The sequence below is a fragment of the Trematomus bernacchii genome, unplaced genomic scaffold, assembly GCF_902827165.1.
Source record: "Trematomus bernacchii unplaced genomic scaffold, fTreBer1.1, whole genome shotgun sequence".
In the NCBI taxonomy this organism is placed as follows: domain Eukaryota; kingdom Metazoa; phylum Chordata; class Actinopteri; order Perciformes; family Nototheniidae; genus Trematomus; species Trematomus bernacchii.
Window position 1 is genome coordinate 2,068,871 of NW_022987869.1, and position 27,544 is coordinate 2,096,414.

At 42.7% G+C, this 27,544-nt stretch overlaps 1 protein-coding gene across 1 annotated transcript in view; it reads left to right on the forward strand.

Annotated features, from left to right (window-relative positions):
* The window catches only part of LOC117469215 (multidrug resistance-associated protein 1-like), an 89,592-nt gene that overhangs the window by 33,905 nt on the left and 28,143 nt on the right, over window positions 1-27,544 (forward strand). Inside the window, exons 18-23 of the mRNA XM_034113596.1 lie at window positions 15,137-15,326; window positions 16,127-16,196; window positions 16,480-16,588; window positions 23,834-24,041; window positions 24,878-25,188; window positions 25,273-25,472. Coding sequence (XP_033969487.1) covers window positions 15,137-15,326; window positions 16,127-16,196; window positions 16,480-16,588; window positions 23,834-24,041; window positions 24,878-25,188; window positions 25,273-25,472 — 1,088 coding nt within the window. The remainder of the gene's footprint in view (window positions 1-15,136; window positions 15,327-16,126; window positions 16,197-16,479; window positions 16,589-23,833; window positions 24,042-24,877; window positions 25,189-25,272; window positions 25,473-27,544) is intronic.

Here is a 27,544-nt window from a genome sequence, read left to right on the forward strand (position 1 = left end):
TCATGGGGTGGCAAGAGGGTGGCAGGAGATTTTGAGGGGTGGCAGAAGTATATGCTGATTTAATCGCAGTCATATCAATCAATGTTAACAATCAATGTTAGACCCCCACAAATAAAAATATATATATACAGGAGGTTAAGGATGGCAGCTTCCTCATACGTTGCACCCGAGTGCAACGTATGAGAAATTGTTCAGACGGAGACGATGAACTGTTAAGCCCTTAGGCATGGTTTATTTTACTCTGCACTGCAGGTGCATCCTTTCGCTCAGCCGAGCTAACTTAGAATAACAACACCTATTGCCTCACAGTGGTACAATAATAACATGACATCCCTTTGTGAGCTTGAGTACAGAATATACAGAATATATATATATATATTTAACAACTGAGGACATATGTACACATTTCCCTTAACACAAGGTTATCACGTTAACAGTTTTCTATGCTCATCGAGTCATTCGTGAGCAGAGCATCAAGTTGGCTATAACAGCGGAATGCAGCGATTTCCATCTTGTTCAGCAAAACACCTCACAAACTTATTGAGATCCAAATGCTGAGTACAGCCAAACTTGATAATAATAATAATGGCTTCCATTTATAAAGCACTTCATATTTGATTTCAAATCCCAAAGTGCTACAAGCAGTGAGCATGAACAGTATAAATAAACATTACACAACACGGTAGAATTAATAAAAAGCAATAAAAAAAAAAAACAATAGAAATAAAATTAAAAAAAAGGGTGGGAAGAAGGTCTAGGCAAAGGCTCTTTTGAAGAGATGGGTTTTGAGGCCTTTTTTAAAAGCCTCCACGGTCTGTGGTGCTCAGAGTTCCCGTTAGCTGGTAATTACCGGACTATGACCGGTAAAATATGCTGAAGACCGGCAAATCTAAATCTCTCCGCTCAAAATGTCCGGTCAAAATTATTTCCCCTTAGCGCAATACCGCATCAGTTGCGCCACTTATGTGACAGACAAGAATAGTATGTGACAGACAAAAGAGTATGTGATAGACAAGAATAGTCAATTATAATGTCTACACTTAATGTGGAGAAAGAGATGTCCTGTATGGGTTGATTGTGCGTTGATCTGTTGGTAATGCCTCGGGGTTCCGGTGGGCATGTAAACAAATGCATAATGATGCGCTATACTTTGTGGCCTCACCCCGTTGCATAGCGACGCTTATTGTTTAGGTGTCTTTTAATAAGCAGGTAGTCATATCATTAGCTAGAACTAGCTAGATCTGATCGATATGGAGATAAACGTGAGTAAAGTCTAATCTGACGGGAGAGAGAGATCAGCTGCTGCTGACGAGTCGACACGCATCTCTGCATGATCACCTGCACCGGTGAGCGGAACAAAACACACACTTCAGGTTAGAATATCACACGTAGCTATTTTAATTACCTCTCAAACTACCTAAACTAGTTATAGATATGTTTAGTTTTACTGTCGGGTCACTCATTATTGGACCCGCGAGCTGCATGATACTGGCGTGTTGTCAGGAGAGGGGGAGAGCCAGGGGCGTCGCCTGGACCTGAAAACATTCGGGGCTTAGCCCACAGTGGCGGCGGCACTACAGTGGCATTTTTCACTGCAACACTCCCCACATGCACACACACAGTACACCCACGACTGTTACAATGAAGGCTCGATAATCAGCTCACGGCATATAGGCAGGGGTAAAGTGGTATTTTTTATGAGTGGGGGGCTCACCTCCTCTAGGGGGGTCCGGGGGGATGCTCCCCCGGGAAGATTTTTTTTTAAATATTGAAGTTAAATGCATCAATCTGGTGCACTTTGAGAGCAAAATGAAGAGATCTATGGATACCTCTCTCAACACCCATATGAAGCAGAACTGTAAACAGATGTACTTTTTCTTTATGGATATTTTACTAATCACTCCCCTTTTAAACTCTATTCTTGTTTTACTGCCATATAGTATTTCATAACTGTTTTTCCTTTATTCTCTTATTTATTTTATATCTATAATGATCATATGAAGGTGTGCCGCGGAAATAATCTTTTGAATAATTTGTGACCAAACCGTTTGAGACCCACTGAGATAACTTAGACTAAAGTTATGTAGAGAGTCCTTTAGCTCACCTGAGTCTCTCAGTCTGAGAGGAGAGGAATCTCCTCCAGCTTCTTGTGGAACAAACAGCTCCTTATGTCCGTTAGTGCAGCGAGCTAACCAGATGCTAACAACACAGTCCATGCTGGCACCGTCCCTCCCCCTCTCTCCCTCTCTCTCTATCACACTAAATGCGCTATTGCCACACACACACACACAGAGCCGAGCTTGAATGACACAAGCACATGTTTATTTCCATGCAACTCTCTGATTGGTCTGGTGTCATGCCTCTGTTGCATTCACTGAACACGGGAAATTACAGTGCTGCCGTCCTCTCTTGTGTCATGATGAGGTTCACGTAAAGCACGGTTAATGTATTATATTATTGAGGGAGAATTGTCCGGGGCTACAGAAAAAACATTCGGGGCTAAAGCCCCGGATGCCCAGGCCAGGCGACGCCACTGGGGAGAGCGCTCCGTTTATTATTCCCGTGTTATTGTAAATTACTGTACACGTTTGAATAGTTAATTAATCTACTATAATTAGTTTGTTTAATATCGAATCATATCAATTTGTTTCAAAGCTCAATAAATAACATAGAAGACCTTTGACCGGCACTTTTCTAATTTTGTCCGGCGGTGAGCGGAACAAAACACACACTTCAGGTTAGAATATCACACGTAGCTAATTTAATTACCTCTCAAACTACCTAAACTAGTTATAGATATGTTTAGTTTTACTGTCGGGTCACTCATTATTGGACCCGCGAGCTGCATGATACTGGCGTGTTGTCAGGAGAGGGGGAGAGCGCTCCGTTTATTATTCCTGTGTTATTGTAAATTACTGTACACGTTTGAATAGTTAATTAATCTACTATAATTAGTTTGTTTAATATCAAATCATATCAATTTGTTTCAAAGCTCAATAAATAACATAGAAGACCTTTTGACCGGCATTTTTCTAATTTTGTCCGGAAGATTTAAACTGTAACGGACATGTTTACCGGCAAGTAATTATTCTAACGGGAACTCTGGTGGTGCTCTCATGTGGTCGGGGAGAGCATTCCACAGACTGGGAGCAGCCGAGCAGAAGGCCTGGTCTCCCATAGTACGGAGCTTAGTCCTGGGGGGTTTGAGGAAGTTGGAGTTGCTGGAGCGGGTGGTCCGCAAGGAGGTATGGGGGGTGAGGAGTTCCTCGAGGTAGGGAGGGGCAGTTCCATGGACACACTGGTGGGTGAGGACTGAGACCTTGAATTCGATCCTCAGTTCCACGGGGAGCCAGTGTAGTGCTTTAAGGATGGGGGTGATGTGATCATATTTGCGCACCCTCATCAGGATCCTAGCAGCGCTGTTCTGAATGTATTGAAGCTTCTGGATGCTTTTGTTAGGGATCCCGATGAGGAGTGCATTGCAGTAGTCCAGCCTGGAGGAGACAAAGGCGTGGACCAGCTTTTTCGGCGTCAGACAGAGTGAGTGTGGGGCGGAGTTTGGCGATGTTCCTCAGGTGATAAAAGGAGTTCTTGCACAGCTCTTTAATGTGGGCCTCAAAGGTCAGATGGGCGTCCATTTTAACACCCAGGTTGGTGACTATTGAGGAGAGGGTAATGTCCTGGCCGGAGAAGGTGATGGTGGTGATGGTGGATGACCGAACCTGGTGTGGGGTGCCAACTATAATGGCTTCGGTCTTGGAGCTGTTGAGTTTCAGGAAGTTTTGCTTCATCCACGCCTGTATCTCCTCCAGGCAGGCAGTGAGTGTGGGTGAAGGCAGGGCTGCATAGGAGGTAGGGTTGATCCTGAGGTACAGTTGGGTGTCATCAGCGTAGCAATGGAATGATACTCCATGTCGGCTGATGATAGAGCCAAGGGGGAGCATGTAGAGTGTGAAGAGGGTGGGGCCGAGAACTGATCCTTGAGGGACACCACAGGTGACGTTGTGGGTACCCGACTCTGCCTCGCCCAAGGAGACGTACTCTGTTCTCCCGGTGAGGTATGATCTGAACCAGTCAAGGGGAGAGTCAGAGAGTCCGATGGTGGAGTGCAGACGATGGAGGAGGATGCCGTGATCGACGGTGTCGAAAGCTGCAGTGAGATCGAGGAGGATGAGGAGAGAGGGAGAGCCAGCATCAGCCGTCATCAGCAGGTCGTTGGTGACCCTGACCAGGGCAGTTTCTGTGCTGTGGCCTGAGCGGAAACCAGACTGGAACTTCTCAAATAGGTTGTTGGAGTTTAGGTGGTCCTGGAGCTGAGCAGCAACTAGTTTTTCCAGCACCTTTGATAGAAAAGGAAGGTTGGAAATGGGTCTGTAGTTGGCCAGGACTCCCGGGTCAAGGGAGGGTTTTTTGAGACGAGGTTTGATGACAGCGGTTTTTAGGGCAGAGGGGACATGGCCAGCCTGGAGAGAGAGGTTTACGATCTTAGTGATCATGGGGCTCATGGTACAGATGTACGATTTCACAAGAGCTGACGGAAGGGGGTCCAGGACACAGGTGGAGGGCTTCATCCTCCTAACGATGCCCTCAACCTCTCAACTTGACAGTCTCTTTTCTGTCATTGTAGACCGCAAATAACTCTTAATGATCCTAAGAGTTGAAAAACTTATTTCACAGGATGCACTGCTCACCGGTAAAACTACTGCTATTTTACACAATCTGAACAACTCGTAAAAAACATCCTGGTATGGGTCCAAAAATTTAGCAAACTGCATCAGAGTGGTAGGACTCCCCTTTTCCTTCTTCTTTCTTTCTAGTACTCTCCTCGTTTGATGTAATTCGTGTTTAAGATCCACAATATTAGAATCATAGGCATTAGCCAATAAAAGAACAGCCTCCTCTCTCAAAAAAGTAGCACTTGATGGATTTAGTGCCTGGACACCTTGCATTATGTTGCAATTTGTGTGAGAAAAGCGTCTTCCTATTTCTCCAATCATGTTATCCATAACTGGATAGTACACATTGACGCAAAAAGAGCGTTTGCCATCTGGAACTACATGCTGTCCCAAAGTGGAAGGGATGACACTATCTTGAAGGGTCCTTGTTGTCTGTCTTGACCTCTTTGGCTTTCGCTGAGCTGTTTCAATGCTACTTCTTTCACACAAAACAAGTGCTTCACTCCACACTTCATCAAAGGAGGCTTCACTGCAATATTGTACCAGTGTCTCTTTAAGTGCTTCAACTAGTTCCACGGCCTTAGCCAAGTCCAATGCTGGAGCATGTCTGACAAAAATGTAGAGTCACTCAAGACCTTTCGGAACAGTACAAGGCATCCAACAGAATTCAGATCAATCTGAACCAATATCCCCCTGGCTTCAACAGCTCTATGTGGATGGTTCTCAGAGGAAATCTCTTCAAGCAGCTGTACTATTGCAGGTAACCTATCCATAACATTGCGACATGCTACATGCCTGCAGGCCCAACGTGTATCACTAAGCCTTTGGAGTTCCCTTGGTGCACCGTCAAACATCTCCCGCTGCACTTCCAGCCATTTGTTGTGTACATAAGACCCAGATATGAACACATACAATCGTTCCATCAATGAGAAGAAGTTTCCCGCATCTGTTACACTTTTGACAGAGTCTACTATGACTAAGTTTAAGCAGTGTGCACTGCAATGCACATAGAACGCATTTTTGGCTACTTCTTTTATTTTCGCTTGAACACCAGCATGTGCCCCGCTCATCACTGCAGCGCCATCGTAGCCCTGACCGACAAGGTTTTCTTTATACTCCAGCCCATATTTCTCAAGAAAACAAATAATCTTACCACTTAACGCAGCAGCATCCAGGCCTTATCTCAGAACAAATGAAATTTGCTCTTTTTTCTGAAGATCTTTAGTTTCGTCTACAATAACTGCAAACTGCCTGCTCTTTTTAACCTCTTGAATGATTTCTTCTTAACCATTGCAGCCAAACATTCCAGTATCTCGTTTTGGATAGTTTTACTGGTGTATGTTGCATTTTTAGCTTGCTGTTCAAGTCTTTTTTTAATCATAGGATCATGGTTTCCCAGCAAATCTAACATAGCTAAAAAAAAGTCAGGATTCTCCCTGTGACCCCGCTGTGTTTTCTGTAGCAGTTAGAATCAGAATCTCAGCTAGTGTTTTAATGTAGTTTTGATTTTCAATCACCTGTTTCTTATTTTGCTCATCCATTATTCCCATCATTGAGGTATTTCTGTCACTCATTTTCTTGTTTTCTGCCCATGCAAACATTGCATTTACATGGCTTTCAGATCGGGCATGAGAACAGAAACCACTGTCTTTCATTGTGGCCTTTTTCCAGTTACGATACCCGTCAATTGAGGTGAAAACAGTCTTGGGGGCATCAGGTAAAGAGAAATGTCTACAGGGGAAACAATACGCTGAATCATTGGACTGTGAGTACTCAAGCCATGAATGAGTTTTGTACCAGTCCGTTCTGAAGCTTCTTCTGGCTCCTCCCTGAAGGGTCTTGGGGAAACTCTCCCGTGTCGGCTGAGCTGGCTCCTCACACCTGGACTTGGATATGTCTAGAAAATGGGAGTAAAACATTCAAACTGTAATAGAGCTTAACTGATTACACATTATAATCAACTAATTATAACACAGTTTGGAGCTGTCATTTATTCAATATGTGTTTAACCTACTGGCTGTGTTAATGCGTCCAGCACAACATTTTGGCCTGGGTGTGTATTGTTTTGGGTAATTTTTGAATTTCAACCTCAGCTGCTATAATAGGTCTAAAATACATTGTACACAACATACTCACTATCTACCCTTTTCCTCATACTCAAAACTGTCTAAGTAAAGCAAACATATATTTTTTAAATTAATAATATATGTATTAGACTGAGGCTAGCCCTGTCTCTTAAATAAACTGTTTTGCAAAATGTCCTTTTGTGTGATTTTTGCATCTTATTCAGATGCATTATACTTTGTATTAAAGCTCCCATGTCATGCTTTTCCGGTTATTACCCGTCCCCTTGTGTGTTATGAAGGTTTTTATGCATGTAAACGGTGTGCAGAGTCAAAACCCTCAAAGTACACCCTGTAGCGAGTAAAACTCTAACACAGAAAATACCTCCCCAAAACGCCTCGTTGGAGATACGTCACTGCCCATTTGAGTCTTCCATTTAGTTCCGGGTACCGCCTGATGTCATGCGGTACCCGGAACGAAATGGACCAATCCCGAAGAGCTATGGCCACACCAGCAGCGGCGTGTTCCTCCTCCAGAGGTTCGAAGAACCGGCATTTCACAGACGAAAGCTTCCAAAACATTGCCCAGTTTGAGGCCGGATATGCACAGCTTGTTTGGACCGTTTGGAGCAGGGGAAGATCTGGGTATACAACCTGTAAGTTTGCATTGTTATTTGTGTATTTATCAAACAAGACTGTTTAAATGTGTAAACTGTGTTGGACTGCTAAGCCATTGACACAGTGCTAACTGTGCTAACTAAGTTGCTAGAGTTTCCATATATCAACTCTAATATCAGCAGATGGCCTTGCATACATGTATCTCATAGCAGGAGAATGTCTGCATTCACACACAAAATACCTATTGACAGTATACTGCGGGTGATTTGCCGGTCAGTCGCGAAACGTAATTACATTATAGCTGGCGTAGCGATCTAACACACGGAGCTTGAGCTAGTTTTGGTCAGAAAAACATTTTTGTGATGCTACGTTGCTAGCGTTTTAAATATATCAACTACAATGTCAGCAGATGGCCTTACATGTTTGTCATGGCAGGAGAATGTCTGCAGTCACACACACGGAATACTCATACAGTATACTCCGGTTTACCGTACATTGAGACCGTACATATACTGCATGTAGCTAACGAGGCTAGCTGTATGCTAGCGCAAAACAATGTATTCATGCAAGTTACATTGTATGGTAGCAGAATACCCGTATACGATTGCAATTATAAACACGTTATTGCTAGCCTAATATGAACCACTAGCTTTTGTTCATAGTAGTTTTATTACACTGCATTATAGTTGCCTTTCCTACAAGCTAACGTTCATATCGTGTTAGCTACCAAGGTAAACAAAGCTAGGTTAGCATATTAGCAGGCAAGCTGTTCATTACACAACTAATACTAACGAATCTAAAACAACTAAGTTTCTCTAATATTTTGTGATTTGCATTTGATTTCGTCCAGCCAGATCCTGGCGGACAATCCATGACGGGGAAGGGATTCTACTACTACTGAGGCCTCGTGCTAAAAGGCACCGCACCGCACCGGCTGTGCGCAGGCAAGAGGAGGAGGAATGGATGATATACCGTGTATATATGTATATTTATGTTCATTTTGTACATTTCTAAAAATAAAGTTTAATGGAAATACTTAGTAGGCCTATCCTTTCTTCCCTGAATTCATATATAGCAAACCATGATTTGATTTCTCATCAAACAGTAGTAGTTTATAACGGGTAAAAATAACTTACTCTTTGTTATGAGAGTAGCTCGTAGGCCACAACGGAAAGACAAGGAGACATACACGAGTTTACAAAACCACGGCACATTTATTGTGGTAAATGCAAAGATAGGTGGTTGAGAGGATCGCAGAGTTAGTCTTCCTGCAGCCGCTTTGGAGAGAGACTGGGGCCGTAGTGTCCGGAGGTGTCCGTGATCGTGCTGATTAGCCGCTTCAGCTCCACCCCATCGTAAGACAAAGGCCCTGGGGCCGTCACACTCTTCTGTAACAACAGTTAAAAATATATATGTATATAAAATATACCGCTGTACCGACGCCATGATAAGACTGATGTTACGCTGAGAGCAGCCGGGAAAAGCACTGACATGGGCGCAGCCTCTCTGGTGGTTGACTAATCAGAACGAGTGGCCGAGCTGACCAATCGGAGCACACTAGGCTCACAGGGAGGGGGGGGGCAAGAGCTCCAACGAGTCGTTTAGTGGAGAAAGTGAATACTGCTGAATACACATGCTTGACAGAGATGCTGTATGCGAAACCAATGTGAGTTTGGAAAATTGCACAGTATAAATCTATTTTAGTATACCTCAACAATGTAATTATGATCAGTGGAAATGGCCATGACATGGGCCCTTTAACAATTTTCATACCATGTGGACCAACTCGACTGGCCATTGGTTGCAAGGGCTTAGGAATATTCCTTTCCCCCTCACTGTCTGAGCTCTGCATGCCGTCTTGTTGTCTCTCGCTCTCTCCCTCTTGCACCTTGTCTATGTGATGCTCTCCCTCTTCCATCTCTTCTTCTCTGTTGTGTTGTCCTTCCTCCTCCTGTCCCTGTTCATCTTTGCCTTCTATCTCATCACTGACACTTTCCTGTTGCTGTTCTTCATCTCCTTCCACCTCCTCATGTCCCTGGTCATTTACCTTGTCACTTCCCTGTTGCTCAGTCTCACTTTCTATCCTCTTTGGTGAGAAAAAACTTGCAATGCCACGTTTCCTCTTCATTTCTATAAGATTCAAAGTCCATTTATTACGTTTTTTTTTTTATATTACCAGTAATCATTATTAATAATGGTGTTCAAATGAAAATGCTGTTTGAGCAAATGCTTGTTGTTTTCCCACTTACTGTGTGCTTCAAACTCCAGCTTGTGGCCCAATCTTTGCTTGCAATCCAAACCGATTCCTGAAATAAGATTCAAAGTTATTATTGAAGAGCAGAATCGGTGTGTTTAGCCTTGAGCAGGTTGTACATCTTGCTAAATGATTGATAATATAAAAATATTTCATGCATGACATTTTTTTTAACAAAAACCTAGCTAACGTTACACGCACAGTAAGTAAAGTGTTAATGATAATAACGTTACTCAACCGGATTTGTATCGTTTCAATATCAGCATTAACGTTATGATTCACATGGACATATCTAACTTCTCTCTTTTCTGTAACTGGAAAACATTAGCTTTGTTTTACATTTATTTCACAGGAGACGTAGTTGATCAGTCTTACCTCATTCCTTCCGTCTACTTCACCGAATGCTTCTCTATTTGCGCTGTCCCGTTCAAAATGAAATCGCCGCCAATCACATTTCAACGCTCGCGCCAGGGAGGGGGGGGTAGGGTTAGAACTGGCTCGCGTCTTGTGCTGCATTCACTTGCACTCGGACATTAGAGATTTTCTCTAATAAATGTCCGATGAGCCACAACTTTTATTTCAAAACAAAGCTGCCAACTGGAGAGGCAGCTGGGGTGGCAAGGATATGTTTTAGGGTGGCAGCTGCCACCCCGGTAGATCCGCCCCTGGGTGGTGGTGCTGGGGCAGGCAAGCAGCAGCAACATGAAACACAGTGGCAGCAACAGGAACATGAACGAAGCAGTAGCAGCAGCAGCATTATCGAGGCAGAGGCAGGAAGACCTGGCAGCTTAAATAGAGCGGCATGTTTAGGAGAATGTGTTTGGTTGGTTGTAAGAGGGATGAGGTGCGTCACGTGTTAATGTATCATTGGTGCTCGAGCTGACTGCCTAAACTAGCTCGCAGGCTTCGCCCCATTTATTAAATGGTTATAACAGTGAATACTTTGGCATCTCTTTTGGTGGATCATGCTAAATGTTTGTTTGTTACATTTGTTGAATTTTCTTTGGCAAAACTCAGTTAAAACTGCATATATATAATAATATATAATATATATAATTCGAATATGCTTTGTGCTAGATCGGATTCTATGGAAAACAACGAGAACGTCCTTATAAAGAAACTGAAGTCCTGAAACACGACTATTTTCTTAGCACCCCCACTTATTGGTCTAGCCCCACCTTAGCACCAGGAGAAATAAAATCCTGGCCCTGTGCCTGAGATAAGATAAGATAAGAAGTACTTTATTGAAAAATTAAAAGACTAGATATAAACAAGAAAGTAGAAATATACATGTTGAATTACAAAATGTACAGTAACAAATATAAAGCAAGTTATTATATATACATACGTTTTTAAATCTTCACTGAAGACACACTTCCTCTCTCTGGCCTTCTAGTCAGAGCTGAGTATGACACCTGACATTCCCCTGTGTTTTGTTTTTATATTTCTGTTGTATATTTGTTACGCTCTCCGAACGCTTACAGGAGTGAACCCACAATACTGAACACTTACGAAAGGAGACTGAAGTTTATGTAGCAATTGGGTTTAATATCCAAAAACAGGCTGAGACAGAACTGAAGAGGGAATAGTAAATCCAAAAAGGCCTGGGCCTGGGAATGTCTCCAGAGCTGAGCGGAGGACGGAAGCCAGGGATCTTGGGTGACGAGAGAGAGCAATCTGGATCAGGAGAGCGGGGATGCACGGAGGAACACAGCTGGAGGGATGGTGGCTGGACGCGGCAGGCAGAGGAGCAGGTAGATGGACACTGGACAGAGAGAGTACAAGGTAAGAAAAACAAGAACACTAGAGATTTAGGTTTAGCAAATAGCTAAGAGACCAAGACGTATTACCACTGTGGTTAGACGACGAACTGGTGAATACTGGATGAGTTAACCGGGTATAAATGCAGGTGTAGGTGAGTAGTAGTAATCAGGGTGACGAGCAGCAGCTGAGGAGGTGAGTTGGCGGGAATCCAGAAGTAGGTCAGCCACGCCCAGCCAGGAAGACAGACACACAGACAGACAAAAACAAACACAGAAGGGAAAAAGAAGGAGGCAGAACTGTGGATCCTCACAGTACCCCCCCCCCTCAACGGGAGCCTCCTGGCGACCACCAGGCTTGTCTGGATGTGCTCTGTGAAACTCCCTCACCATAACAGGGTCCAAGATACGTGAACGTGGAACCCAACAACGTTCTTCAATGTTATACCCACCCCAGTTAACCAAATACTGCAAGCCCCTGCCCCGGCGCCTGACATCCATGAGTCGGAGCACGGAGTAGGCAGGATGGTCATCGATGACTCGGGGGGGAGGAGGGGGAACGGTTGGAGGGCACAGGTCACTGGTGTGAACTGGCTTGATTTGAGAAACATGAAAGGTGGGATGAATCTTCATGGATCTGGGGAGCTTCAAGCGGACAGCAGAGGGGTTAATAATGCGCTCAATGAGGAAGGGGCCAATAAACCGAGGGGACAAATTCTTAGACTCGGTAAGGAGGGAGATATTCTTGGAAGATAACCAAACTGATTGTCCAGGGGTGTAAGGGGGAGCGGCATGTCTGTGGCGGTTGGCTGACAGTTGATTTCTGGCAGAAGTCCGGAGGAGAGCCGAGCGAGTGTCCCTCCAAACCTTACGGCACCGACGAACATGTTGCTGAACGGATGGAACTGCCAACTCACTCTCTTCTTCAGGAAACAGGGGAGGTTGGTATCCTAAGGAGGCTTCAAAAGGTGAGAGACCAGTAACAGAAGACGTGAGTGAATTGAAGGAATACTCAACCCAGGGTAGAAGGGAGCTCCAGGTTGATTGATTGCGATTGGCAACACAGCGGAGAGTTGATTCCAGGTCTTGATTGGCCCTTTCAGTTTGGCCCTTAGACTGGGGATGATAACCAGAGGTTAGACTGACCGATGCACCAAGCGAATTACAAAAATTCTTCCAAACCAGAGAGGTGAACTGAGGGCCACGGTCGGAGACGATGTCAGCCGGAATTCCATGCAGACGGAAGACATGCTGGGTGAGTAATTGGGAGGTCTCCAGTGCAGAGGGGAGTTTGGGCAGGGCTACAAAATGGGCACATTTAGAGAAACGGTCAACAACAGTGAGAACAGTTGTGTTACCTTGTGAGGGAGGTAGGCCGGTGACAAAGTCCAGAGCAATATGTGACCAGGGTCGACTTGGAATTGGAAGGGGTTGGAGCAATCCCGCAATGATGGGAGGCCTTGCTCCTAGCACATGTAGTGCAGGCTGAAACAAACTCCTTAGTGTCATGATCAACAGTTGGCCACCAGAAATGTCTCCTGAGAAGGGAGAGTGTGCGGTTGGCCCCAGGATGATTGGCGAAACGAGAGCTGTGGACCCACTGCAGAACTTGGGAACGGACAGAGTTGGGGACAAACTGACGGTTAGACGGACCGTTACCTGGGTCTGGTGGCTCCAATAGCGCCTCCTGGATAGAGTTAGTGATCTCCCAGGTGAGGGAACCCACAACACAACTCTGGGGGAGAATAGAGTCAAAAGAGGTAACTGGTCCCACAGAAGTGAACGACCTGGACAGGGCATCAGGCTTGGTATTTTTGGAACCAGGGCGATATGTTAGAGAGAAGTTGAAACGACCAAAGAAGAGGGCCCATCTGGCTTGTCGGGAGTTTGACTGGATGTACTCAAGGTTTTTGTGGTCAGTCCAAACTAGGAATGGCAGCTCGCTGCCCTCGAGCCAGTGTCGCCACTCCTCCAACGCCATCTTCACCGCCAGCAGCTCCCTGTTGCCCACATCATAGTTTCTCTCAGCTGGGGAAAGACGGCAAGAGAAGAAAGCACATGGATGAAGTTTATTGTTAGGCCCTGCTGTCTGAGACAGAACAGCGCCAACCCCGATGTCTGATGCATCTACCTCAACCACAAACTGCTTGCTTGAGTCCGGCTGGATGAGAATGGGGGCAGAAGTGAACAGAGACTTGAGTCTAAGAAAAGCATCGTTAGCCTCAGTGGTCCAGGAGAACTTGACCTTGATTGAAGTGAGACTGGAGAGTGGAGCTGCAACCTTGCTATAGTTCTTAATGAACCGGCGATAGAAGTTGGCGAAATCCAGAAACCTCTGCAACTCCTTCCGAGTTGTGGGGACTGGCCACTCAGTGACAGCTAGAATCTTTCCAGGATCTGCCTCCAACCTGCCTTGCTTGATGATGTATCCCAGGAAGCTGACCCGTTCCTGGTGAAACTCACATTTCTCAGATTTTACGTACAGTTTGTTCTCAAGCAGCCTCTGAAGAACCTGGCTGACGTGGTTCTGGTGTTCCTCCAGGCTCTTGGAAAAGATCAAAATGTCGTCAAGGTACACAAAAACAAACTGGTTGAGAAAATCTCGCAAGACATCATTAACCTGTTAAGCACCAAGCCTGTTTTTCATGTTTCAGGCTCGAAAATGACATGCCCAAAACAAATGACTACAACTTAACTTCTAAAAGGGTTATATGAATAATTTATTTTATCAAAGCAAGGTTACATCTGTGAGTTGGATGTAGAAGTCAGAATCAATATAGATGTTTTTTATTTTAAAGAAAATTCAGATTTTACATAGTAAAAAACTGTAAATTATAGTGTCCGTCCAAAAATTCTTTTTTACTTATAGTGAAAACTACCCTTGGATGATGGGTTAGTAGACTAAAAGCTTTAGGAATCCAAAGTACAACATATAATAAGTACCCTGTATCAAGATTGATGCAAAACAAGTGACATTTTATCTTTTTAGAGAGGTTTAGCCAAAACCACTCCACCTCTGAGGTGATTTGGGTGAAAATGTTTTTTTTTTCCATATCTCTGGCCCCCCTTGGTCGATTTTGATGGTTGACACCTCTTTCTGACCGTTAGAGGCAATAGAATCGAATGGGGAGTCCCCCACACACACACGTTGTGAAGAGAAGAGGTGGGGGCTTCGTGCATGTAATTTAGCATCGGAGTGGACCTATCTCTAGCTCTGACATTTGGAAACTAAAAAGCAGTTTTATTGCTTATGGATTATCAGAAATCATTTCAAAGAGGACACAGACACATTGGATTAACATATGGATTAACTGCAGCATCGTTTTTTTATCGTTTTAATGCCATTGAAGACCAGTTTTGACCAAGGTAAGCCATGTTAGCGTTTCTAGCTACCCAGCTCCACATGTTCTGATGTACGCTTTCGTTTATAGCGTCACAAATGTTTATCACTGAGTGTTGAGGTTTTTTACACAGATTCTGTGTCTCCAGGAGATGTCCTCTTCCTCCTGAAGTCAATGACCATCTCTCTGGTCTTGGCCACATTCAGAAGCAGATTATTTCTTCCAGTCCACTCTACAAAATCTACCACTGCAGTCATCCGAAAACTTCTGCAGATGGCATGACTCAGTGTTGTATTTAAAGTCAGTGGTGTATAAGGTGAACAGGAAAGGAGACAGCACAAGATGTGTTCTCTCTATCCTTGTTGGGTTTACGAACACCATTGATAAAAGCATTGGCTAATTAAATGTAATGTGTTTTTTTTAGACCCGGGTACTGGTCACTCATGGCCTCAGCTTCCTGTCTAAAGCGGACCTGGTTCTGGTGATGGAGGAGGGTCACGTCTCAGAGATGGGTTCCTACCATGAGCTGATGGAGAGGAAGGAAGCTTTTGCTAAATTCATCCACACCTTCAATGGAAACCAGCGCAGAGAAGGCTCCACAGCCCGAGACAAGAGTAAGGGGCCGTACACAAGGGGCGCGTTTTCTTACTGTGTTGTAGACGCGAGCCACGTCCGCCTGGCTCTGGATGTGCTGACTTTTCAGGGTGTTGTTTTTTAAAGTTATATTAAGATATTGTCTGTGGGACAGCAGTGTTTTCCCTATAAAACTGATTAGTGTAGACCGTTTTTATTTGTAAAGCAGCTCGTTCAAGGCAATCTTGGAACTCGACCCAACCTTGATAATAATAGTATTACAATTAATAATAAGCCTTATATTTGTATAGCACCTTCTATACAAGAATTGTAGCCCTTCTTGGGTGACTCGGACTTGGAATCGGATTCAAGCACAGGTAATGATGACTCGGTTTGACTCGGACTCTTCTTGGGTGACTCAAACTTGGAATGGACTCGAACAGTGGGGACTCAAGAGCGACTTGGACTCGAGAATTGGTGACTTCAAATCAAATCAGGTTTTATTTATAAAGCACATTTAAAAGCGATTTTTGGTCGAGCCAAAGTGCTGTACATGTAATAAAAACACATTACTACAAAACACAATAAACGACAATAAATTACAACAGATATAACTTAAAAAACAAAATAAGAATAAAACACACGGAATAGTCAGGAGTCGTGCTCCGCTCTAACTAGAAAGCCAGAGAGAAGAAGTGTGTTTTTAGTTTTGATTTAAAAACCCCTAGGGTCTGGGCCGACCTCACATGGAGGGGCAGAGTGTTCCAGAGCCTAGGGCCAGCTGCTGCGAAGGCTCGACTACATCACTGGTGTGTATAATCTTGTATTTGTGTGTGTGTAGGCAGGAAGTCGGTCTCTCGCCTCAGTATGACAGATTTCTCCATCGACCTTTCTCAGGAGCAGCTAATCAGGTGCAATAACTAACTAAACATCTTCAAAAATGTTTATAAACAATAATAATAAATCCTTATATGTCATTAATGATACACATATTACTTGTATTTTTTTAACTACTGATGAACAAAAACTAAATGATAAAAAACAACATTATTGATTATCTGATCTGTGTTTTATGTCAAGCTTTTAACAGAAAACCTTGAGAAGTGAATCATTAAAAAAATTACAACTTTCTCAAAAGTTATGTTTGTTTTGTGTTGTCTGTGTTTCTGTGTGTGTGTTGGGTGTGTGCGTCAGTTGTGATTTGAGCAGTGCCAGTGTTAAGCTGATTGAGGCAGAGGACGAGGACTTGGACACTGAGGATGCAGGGAAACTAATGGAGGTTGACAAGGCACACACAGGAAGGGTGGGTCTTTCTTTTAATTATTATTTACCTTTTCCACTAAAATAAGTTCCATGCTGGTGCTAGTGTTGTTTGGAAATTGGTTAGATGGATTTGCGAACAACTTATGAACCAGTTTGCTTCTCGAATGAAAAGAGAGGGGCCACATCGTAACATCAGAGTTCCTGCTTTTCAACAGCGAAGATGGCTGACTACTTCTCCCACAACTTTCTACTTTTCTCAAATAACTTTCTAAATTGGGGAAAAAAGTGTTATATTTGGTCTAAAACGACAGCAACACTTGTCAAGCATGATTTGCTTAAGAAAAGTGATGTTAAAAATATGTCTTACCGGTACCGGGGGCTGCAGGGTTTTCTTTCACGAAACTGTGTCTCAGGGCTTCTTAACATTTAAAAACCTATGAATGTGTCATACTCACTTAACGGGAAGAAATTCAGCTAACTGACGATACAAACCATTTGTACCGAAACAAAGCACAAGTCTCACAAGAAGCGTCTAAATGAGCCCTGAGCGAAAAAATATTAACACACTTAGCACAGTGTTACTTACCCTTAAGTAAGTATCGATTAGCAAACTGAGATTCCACAGATTCTACAGGTATTAGTATCATCACTGAGCGATCAGAACTCACAACAGGGGAAGCAAACACAGACATCACAACACAGAGCTTTACGGACATTCACGGGACATCGTCTTACCTTAGCTGTTGTTCTGATCAAAAGTCGTGTTCAATGGCATTAAAACAATAAAAACGCTGCTGAAGGTTAATCCATAGGTTAATCCAATGCAGTGGTGCCCACACTTTTTTGGCTTGTGAGCTACTTTTGAAATGACCAGCTCACCAAGGTCTACCAACCAAAAATAAAATCCCAAATTGCAAGGGGCTGAATAACACGTTTTATTTATACATGGGATAACTACAACAACTCTATTTGGGTTCTTGAACAGAAACAAATACATGAATACATAAAACTAAAAAGGCAAGTTAACCAACCTCTCTCTCTCTCTCTCTCTCTCTCTCTCTCTCTCTCTCTCTCTCTCTCTCTCTCGCTCTCTCTATCTCTCTCTCTCTCTATCTAGTCTCTCTCTCGCTCTAGATCTCTCTCTCTCTCTCATCTCTCTCTCTCTCTCTCTCTCTCTCTCTCTCTCTCTCTCTTCCCTGTTAATTAACACATAACAAGCAGGCTAAGGAACCATTCTCCATGGTCCTGAAATCTTAAACATAAAACACAAACGTAAGTACAAGGAATACAATAAACGAGTAGAACACTCAACTTAGACACCAGACTCAAATGGGTCATATGACATCCCTGTCTCCTAAAAATTACCAGAACTAAACTGCATTCTCAATTACGTTTAGCTAGAAACGTATTTTCTCCCACGTTACGTTTGTTATGAACGTATCTCAAATACGGTTATTTTCTATATATCTTTGCCCTTTATTGTCTTGCTTATAATAATGATAATAGTCATTTATAAATATCATTTTAGAGCACACATTTGAAATCGAGAATCGGTCTCGATATATGGTTCAGTAGGCGAGGCTGTAATTTCGCAAGCTGTTACTCTCATGAGCGAGGCAGAAAATAATAGTTGTATCATGCCAAAAAGCTGCTGTGTCGTTTATTGCACCTCAAACATTCAAACAAATCCAGAGTTACGTGTTTCTGTACTTCCTCTAAGAACAAAGGACAGTAACAGAAGAGCTCTGTGGCTTCAGGCTTGATCGCCGTTCAAATGACAGCGTTGGTTTCCCCAAAAGTGGGCGGGGCTGTAAAGTGACGTAGATTTTACTCTCATCTATTATTCAAAACCATTCTATTTATTCTAACGTAAATTACATGCCAGTGTTTTATCTTTTTATTTAGCGATTTGTTTTTGCACTGGGAATGTTTTCATGTGGAACTTTGTCTTCTTCGTCCCTTTTACGTTCCAGACAATGCATGGCTCAGCGTAACAGACTGAACAGCGACCCCAGGTGTGTCTACATTGGAATTACATCTTCATTACTGAAGGAAAAATACTTCACCTAGTGTTTGTTAACTGGGTTTTTAATGCACAATTTCAATAGCTTACCATTAAATGACGGATATACCTTTCTGTCTGTGATGTTTTACAAATCAGATATTAATGTGTAGAAGTAAAACATGAGAAATAGTATAGCAATATCCTGTAAAATTATGTAAAAACATGAATAAAACTACACATCTTCAGATGTTATACATACATAAGTGTCCTACACTAATAATACAAAGTTATTATTAGTATACTGTGTGTACCTTGTGTGCACCGCCTAGTGCTTAAAGCACGTTATTTAATTATTTCTGTTGAATAATGTTATTTTTGTTGAATAATGTTATTTGATGAATAAAATATTAAGAGTACATACTTTCATAGGGGGAAAGTAGAAGGTCAATGATAGAAATATAGAATATAAAAAATCAAGAAGATACTGTAAGTGATCTCTACAATAAAACAGTTTATTGCCGGATGTACAAAGATATTAATATGAGGATGTGCAAAACAGACAAACTAATGAACCTTTATTAACACATTAAAGAATACTTTAGGTTAAGGTCTTCTTTTAAATAAGAAAAAAGCTTTACACATAAATATTAAGCCTGACAAAGTACTTAACGTCTAATATATTGCTTTCCTGCAATGTTAACTGTGTTGAAGCACTTATTTTAACTGATATTATACACATTAATTATACTCTTATGTATGTAGATAGTATAAGAAATGTGCAGAATTTGACAGTTTAATGGTGGAGGTACACACATATTGATAGATGTCTTGTAATGCACTGTTGAGGAACCTGCGACCCAAGTTTTTCATTCATTGCATAACTTCAACATAGTTGTGTATATGATATGTCAATAAACTTTAGAAAATCTTGAAAGGGATGTGCAAAATAGCTATTATATACAGTTTTTAATTAACTATTAGTAGAGAATAACGAGTAATGAATATACTTTATAGAGATCTGCAGATAAATGTTTAGTCTTCTCAAGCACCAACTATCAAATATCTCTCCTGATTGTTGGCACTTGACAATCACCTTTCCCTGAATTTTACTCAGGTGTAACTAAAGTCTGATTTAAGGGTTGTTTATATTTCACATCATTAATCAGAATCTGCAAAGTAACTAAAATAAATGTAGTGGAGTAAAAATACCAGGTTAACCTCTGAATTGTAGTGGAGTAGCAATGAGCTGTCATGTGGGTATATATTAATGCTTCCCATTATGGACACAAGCGATTTTCACCCATTTATGAATTACATGTTTTAAATTTGTACACACCAATTTGTTTCCTATCGCCTAAACCTCCAGGGCTGTACACAGTTTAATACTGTCAACTTCTAATTTTGGGAAAAACGAAAACGTCTTTTAAAACTACAATTCCCAGTAGAGACGTGCCATAGAACATGTTGCGAAACACAATAGCCAGCATGTGTAGTTCTGGGGGGGCGTTCGAGTCCAGTTTTGGAAAGTCTGCCGTGGTTTCGTTCCATTTCAAAGAGCTGTTTGGCGCTCGGCGTAACCTTGGCACACTGCCACTCCAACATCCAATCCCAGAGCTTGAAGATTAATCACGGGGTTTGTCAACAGGACTGTAGTCCCAAACGATAGCTGTTTTTTGGATATCATATCGCATAAACACCATATCCCTACGTGCATTGCGGCTAAAACATCCAATCAGCGAGCTGAGGATCTTTCCTACGTCTGTTTCCGGTATTGTTCCTGTAATGAGAGTTCACATTTATGCTACATTGAAGGGTGGAATTGACTACACATCGTCAGAAACATAATTTGCTTCAGATATAACTCATAGCAATATTGTAACCATTAAGAAAAGCCAACTGCATTAAAAACCCAGCTAACCCTAACCCCGCCCACTTTTGGGGAAACCAACGCTGTCATTTGAACGGCGATCAAGCCTGAAGCCACAGAGCTCTTCTGTTACTGTCCTTTCTTCTTAGAGGGAGTACAGAAACACGTAACTCTGGATTTGTTTGAATGTTTGAGGTGCAATAAACGACACAGCAGCTTTTTGGCATGATACAACTATTATTTTCTGCCTCGCTCATGAGAGTAACAGCTGGCGAAATTACAGCCTCGCCTACTGATTTTAATTTAACCATATAGTCTATCGAGCCCGATCGTCGATTTCAAATGTGTGCTCTAAAATGATATTTATAAATGACTATTATCATTATTATAAGCAAGACAATAAATGGCAAAGATATGTAGAAAATAAACGTATTTAAGATACGTTCATAACAAACGTAAGGTGGGAGAATATACGTTTCTAGCTAAACGTAATTGAGAATGCAGTTTAGTTCTGTGGGAACGTCATTTTTAGGAGACAGGGTTGCATATGAACAGTCTCTCAAAGTTATAATGATATATACATAGGTCCAATAGGCATGTTAACATTCTCTCTCTCTCGTGGCGATTGGCTCGAGCAAAGCGAAGTCTCGGAAGCGTTTCTGGAAGTCAGATGTAATGTTATTGACTTGCTCTGTGTAGCACGCACTGTCAAGGAGCGCGCTGTCCTTCCCTTGCTTTTCCAACTCGGAGGCGATGTTTTGGAAGTTGGCCAAATCTTTGCGCTGCAGCTTTGAACACAGCAGATGCAGTCTTCGTTTGAAGGCATTAACTGAGCTGATCATGTCAACCACAGTTCTGTCTTTCACTTGTAGCTCCAAGTTCAGCTCATTCAACATGTGTGTAATCTAGATCTCGTCATCTAGACGTGCGTACTCCGCGAGGTTGGTGCCATGGAGAAATTCCTTTATCTCCGGTAGAAGCACTCGAAATCTCTGGAGAAAATTGCCCGTACTCAGCCATCTTACGTCGGTGTGTAGTAAGAGGTCAGTGTGAACACAGTCGGCATCCTCCAGATATGCACGAAACAGCCATCTTTGAAGAGGTCTTGCCCGAATAGAACAGGCCACTTTAAGTGACACATCCATGACCTCTTTCATGTTCAGCATTTTTGCGTGCTGGTGTATGATGCAGTGATAATTAAGAAAGTCAGGGAATGTGTCATCCTCTCTGCATTTTGCGATGAAGCCATTACAACGGCCCACCATCGCAGGCGCACCATCCGTTGTGATGGAACTCAACTTAGACATGGGGAATTTAGTTTTGTCAACAAAGTTAATGTCCGAAAACTTTCCTCGCCCCGAGTGTGTTCCTTCATTGGCAGAATTATCAGCAGTTCCTCTTTCGCCGTCATGTCTGTGAACACCATCCTGATAAAAACGCACAATTGCGCTGTATCGCTCACGTCAGTGGACTCGTCTAGTTGGAGTGAGAAACACTTGCAGTCTTCTATGTCCTTCCTGAGTTGCTGGGTCAAATCCTCAGCCATGACTTCACAGCGACGTGTGAATGTACTCCGTGATAATTGGACGGCCTTGATAGCGTTTACTATTTCTGTTTTGTTTGTGTAATCCCGAAACAAGGCGTCTGCTGCTTCTACGAAGGCTTCTTTCACCATCTCTCCATCTTGAAAGGATTTTTTGTGTTTGATTATAGCGTGACTCACTCGTAGAGATGCTTCAGTGGCTGCCTTTGCGGTGGATGTCGGCTTCAAGAAAAGTGACTGCTGTCCAGCTAATTGTGACTTAAGTTCCCTCACCTTTCTCTTTCTCAACTCGCTACTCGGAGGGAAGTCGCTGTCATTTGCCTTGTGAACACTCCGATAATGCCTCTCCACGTTACTTTTCTTTGGCAGAGCGACGCTTGCTTTACAAATAAGGCAAATACACTTTGAATGTGACATCACAAAAAAGAAAATTCCTCCCATTCTGTGTGGAAGTGGTATGTTTTTTGCTTTTTGCTCGGTCCCGCGCTCATTTTGTTTGTCTCTTTAACTTAATTTGAGTTTTCCCGGCACTTGAATGATTTTGTGTCGCTTTGCATTCTGGGTTAACAGACTGGAAAGCGATAGGTAACTTTGTCTGTCAATCAAGTAAACTCCTGAATTAAGTGGCAGGGAGGCCAAGGGAGGAGGGATCAAAACCAGTTTCGTCTATTTTAATGGAGCTGGATTTTTTTATTTATGAATGACTCGCCATCTACCAGCATTGCCCCTGCGGTCGACTGGTCGACCCACGATCGACGTACTGGGCACCTCTGATCCAATGTGTCTGTGTCACTTTGAAATGATTACTGATAATCCATCATTCCATTTTTATGTCAAAAACGGAGATTTCATATTAGCTGCTAATGATAGCCACCAGAGTGTATCGCAGCTTCCGATTCCGGGGCATTCTGGCTACGCAGCACTCATTCACCAATGGGTAATGTTTAGATGGATTTTAGGAACTCCCCCTCGATTCTATTGGCTCTAACGGTTAAAAAGAGATGTCAATCATCAAAATCGAACGAGGGGGGCCAGAGATCTTTGGACGGACACTATCATTTAATTTTCTTTACTATGTTCAACCTGAATTTACTTTAAAATAAAAATAATCTATATCAATTCTGACTTTTGTACATCCAACTCACAGGTTTATCATTGCTTTGAGAAAAAAGATGATTAATTTACCCCTTTTAAAAGGGAAGATAACGTAATTTGTTCTGGGAATGTCATTTTCGAGCCTGAGACCTGAAAAACAGGCTCAGGGCTTAACAGGTTAAGGGACCCACAGCGTGGGTTACACAACAAACACACACATACACATACACCCACACACACACACACACACACACACACACACACACACACACACACACACACACACACACACACACACACACACACACACACACACACACTCACAAACAGCAAAAATACTGTTTCTTCTCTTAGATAAGAAGGGCATGACAAGAAAGCATTGTACCTTTTAAATGACATCAGATGAGGCTTTGTGTAGTCCAATCACATCATAGGTACATTATTTAGAGGGACATGGATATGGAATATCATGTCAGTAAAACTGTAATATTGAGTGTAAAATACAAGGTAATAAAATAATAATAATATTAATTCATGGTATTTATTTTTAGCGCTTTTCCATGTGCTCAAAGTATATGTTCAGTTGCTTAGACCATGTTTGGGATCTCTAATTTATATGCCATAATAACAAAAAGTGTTGTGCTGGAACTCAAAACATTTGTGTTTTAAATGTCTTCATTGTCTGTTTACCAATAAGAGAATAACCGTCAGTGTTTTTATTTCATTTACAGATATTTGCTTCCTATACAAATACATGTTATTCTTTTTTGGGCAGGTGAAGCTGCAGATGTACAGAGAGTACTTCAAGACCGTCGGCCTGAGCGTCATCATGACCATCATCTTCCTCTGTGCCTTTCAGCAGGCCGCTTCGTTAGCCTACAGCTACTGGCTGAGCCTGTGGGCCGATGAGCCGCTGGTCAACGGCACGCAAAGTAACCACGAGCTGAAGCTCAGCGTGTTCGCAGCGCTGGGCTTTACTCAAGGTGGGTCACCGCTCCCCATGGTGATGAGACAGGACGCTCACATCTATAAGCTCTTCTGACTATTGAAACACATAAAATAACACAGCTGTCTATTCAAAGACAGCGAACACAGCCATTATTAGGAAACACAACAGAGATGGTGCTCTGAATGATGAAGTGGTCTCAGTGTTTGATCCTACAGAGAACTGACTATCTACAGCAGGGGTGTCAAACTCAATTTCATCGCGGGCCACATTAGAATTATGGTTGCACTCAAAGGGCCGGTGGTAACTTTAAGACTATATAAATATACATAGATAAATATACATAATAAATATAAAATAATGTATTATTTTACAATATTTCCTCTGCATTGGATTATTATCGGATAGGGTAATAACTTCATAATTAACTACGTCTGAAAGCAGAAGTCTAGGGAAAATAATTGCAAGTCTCTTCATTGTGCATGTCACCCAATGAGATGCATTGTGGGACATGTAGTTTATGGGCAACGTTCTCCTGTAAAGCGGCACGTAACATTATAATAAACTTATTATATTCGTTGCAAGCTCTTGTGGGCTACATAAAATGAAGTGGCGGGCCGGATTTGGCCCCCGGGCCTTGAGTTTGACACCCCTGATCTACAGAGACCTGTCTCAGATGCAAACCAAATTAGAACATGGTTGGCCCGCCCCACTTGATAAGCCACAGCTCTGATGTCGATGCTGGTCTGGTTTTCTGCCCAGATAATTAACCATTGTTTGTGTTCCTGTGGTGTACACTCTTTCAAAAAGAAAATGTTTTCTGATTTATTGTGTCATAAACTCTCCCATTGAAACCAGCCTGTGTTGTTTTAGGGTTGGCCATGTTTGGGACAACGCTCGCAATCGCTCTAGGTGGTATCGTAGCATCGCGTCACCTTCACACTGAACTTCTCCACAGCGTACTGCACTCTCCCATGTCTTTCTTTGAGGTGACGCCCAGCGGAAACCTACTTAACCGCTTCTCTAAAGAGATTGACGCCATTGACTGCATGATTCCTGATGGGCTTAAGATGATGCTGGGGTACCTGTTCAAGCTATTGGAGGTCTGCATCATTTTGCTGTTGGCCACACCATTCACAGGCATGGTGCTCCTCCCCCTGACCTTTGTCTATATCTTCATCCAGGCAAGTAGATTTATCTGAATCTAGGCATATCAGCTGAAGCTGTAGCTGCTTGTAATTGTTGCTTTCTATCTCTCTGGCATCCAGAGTTTCTATGTGGCGTCGTCATGTCAGCTGCGACGTCTGGAGGCTGTGAGCCGCTCACCAATCTACAGCCATTTCAATGAGACGGTGCAGGGCGCTAGCATCATCCGAGCCTTCGGAGAGCAGCCACGCTTTGTACTGCAGGCCGACCATCGCATTGACAATAACCAGCAAGCTTACTTTCCTCGCTTCGTCGCCACCAGGTTAATTCTAAGGACTTAAAACATCTAAAGTAGGGGTGTCAAACATCCGGTCCACGGCCCCGCCACCTAATTTTATGTGGCCCGCGAGAGCTCGCAAAAAATCAGTCAGTGACAGAGACAGCGACACCAAACACAGAGCAAGTCTGCTTTAACTATCAAGACAAGAAACACCAGTCACAGAATCACAGTCCACTTCCTCACAGATGCCCCTTTCCACCAAACTGGTTCCGGTTCATGCATCATGATATCATCGTTTACGTCGCTGATTTTCTCCCGAACACCGCTCACAACAACAACAATGGGGGACTGCGTCGGGTCGATGATCGTGTAGCTTTTAATCTCACGAAGCCATATTAACTTAAATAACTACTTCTCAACCCTTATACTTTTCTCCAAAGTGCTGTGGTTCATTGTTAATTAATGTGTTTCAGTGGCTTTACCGACCGCTGCAGTGCTGCTCGTCCACCGGAGTTTACTCTACTGTTAACTCACGGCAGAGTTTAGTCTACCGATAACTCACGCCAGAGTTTAGTCTACCGTTAACTCACGGCAGTGGCCGCGGGAAAGTATTCACTGTCTGACTGGCACACAGCAGCTGATAAATATCCCCCCCCCCCCCCCATAAGTGAATGTGTTTCAGTCTGAATTGACGCGGTTTCGCATCACAACGTTGTTATGAAAGTGTCTCTGGTATAAAATGGGTGATGTTAGCATAGCAACCTAAGCTAATCTGACTATATTGACTACTTGTTGCTATCCTATTGTGGCATAAGCGGTTTTCTACAGGCATATTTTACCAGCGTATTTTTCACTATGATTCTACTTGTGATAGTCGGACATGGCAACCTGTGTAGCCAACACAGTCTCACGGCATTTCGTGTTATAGTCACGAAATTAATCTATTGATTCGTGTTCACCAACACGATTTCGCCATTTTTTTCGTGTCACACAGAACGATTTTAAAAGCAATGTAAATAATAACAAATTAGAAGGAAAAAGACATTTAAAAAAATACAGATTTAAGTATTCTGACACAGAACGATTTTAGAAGCAATGTATTTATAGTGGTAGTATGTTTCGTGCCTGCACCAAATAATAACAAATTAGAAGGAAAAAAAGATGACATAAAATACAGATTTCAGTATTCTGAGGCTCTGAGCCATTTCTTTTCCTCACTGACGGCAAAAAAACTCAGACATTATACAATTTAAAATAAAAGGGATAGGGTTAGGCTTAGGGTAAGATATTGAGTAAGAACATGTTTTTATGAACCACACAGCTTCTGGCCTTCCAAGACCCGACCGGACAAAAAGACGTGTTGCAGGCACGAAACATACTACCAATAGAAATACATTGCATTTAAAATCGTTCTGTGTGACACGAAAAAAAGGTGAAAATCGTGTTGGTGAACACGAATCAATAGATTAAATTAATTTCGTGACAATTTCGTAACACGAAATGCCGTGAGACTGGGTTGGTGTAGCCCATGTATTGATTCCATCCGATAGCTGCTATAATACAAACAACATGAAAACGCCTGCCTGCTCTCCACAAAGATCAATAACAGCGAACGGATGGTCAACGTAAGGTCAAATAAACAGAATCACACTAAGCCTGGTTAGTGTTGCCTGACTTTATAAAGTGTGTTTTTTTTACAAGTGTGTTGTCACGTTCAAGTCACTTTGCTCAGCGCTACTGCTTGTTACAACTTTTATTGCTCAGGTTAATCTCGCCCCCCCGACGTAAGTGTGAAGAATTGGTTCTTGGTTCTTGCCGGGCAGCCGAGTGGAGCCAGCTAAGAACCGGTTTTCGGTGCTTAGAGGCGGCTCCACTGCGGTGGAAACAGGAAGAACCAGAGCTTAATCAGGCTCTAGCCCGGAACCAGCCCTGGAACTGGTTTGGTGGAAAAGGGGCAAGAATGACCCGCTCTGTCAGTCAGTCGCTACTGCTCAGGACACACATGGAGTTATGTTTTTTTTTTTAATACTCACTTTAAAGTTATTTCAGGTTTTTGGCTGATTTAAAAAAATGAAGTCTTGCAGAGTATGAAAGTTTTTTCGCTATATTCAGAC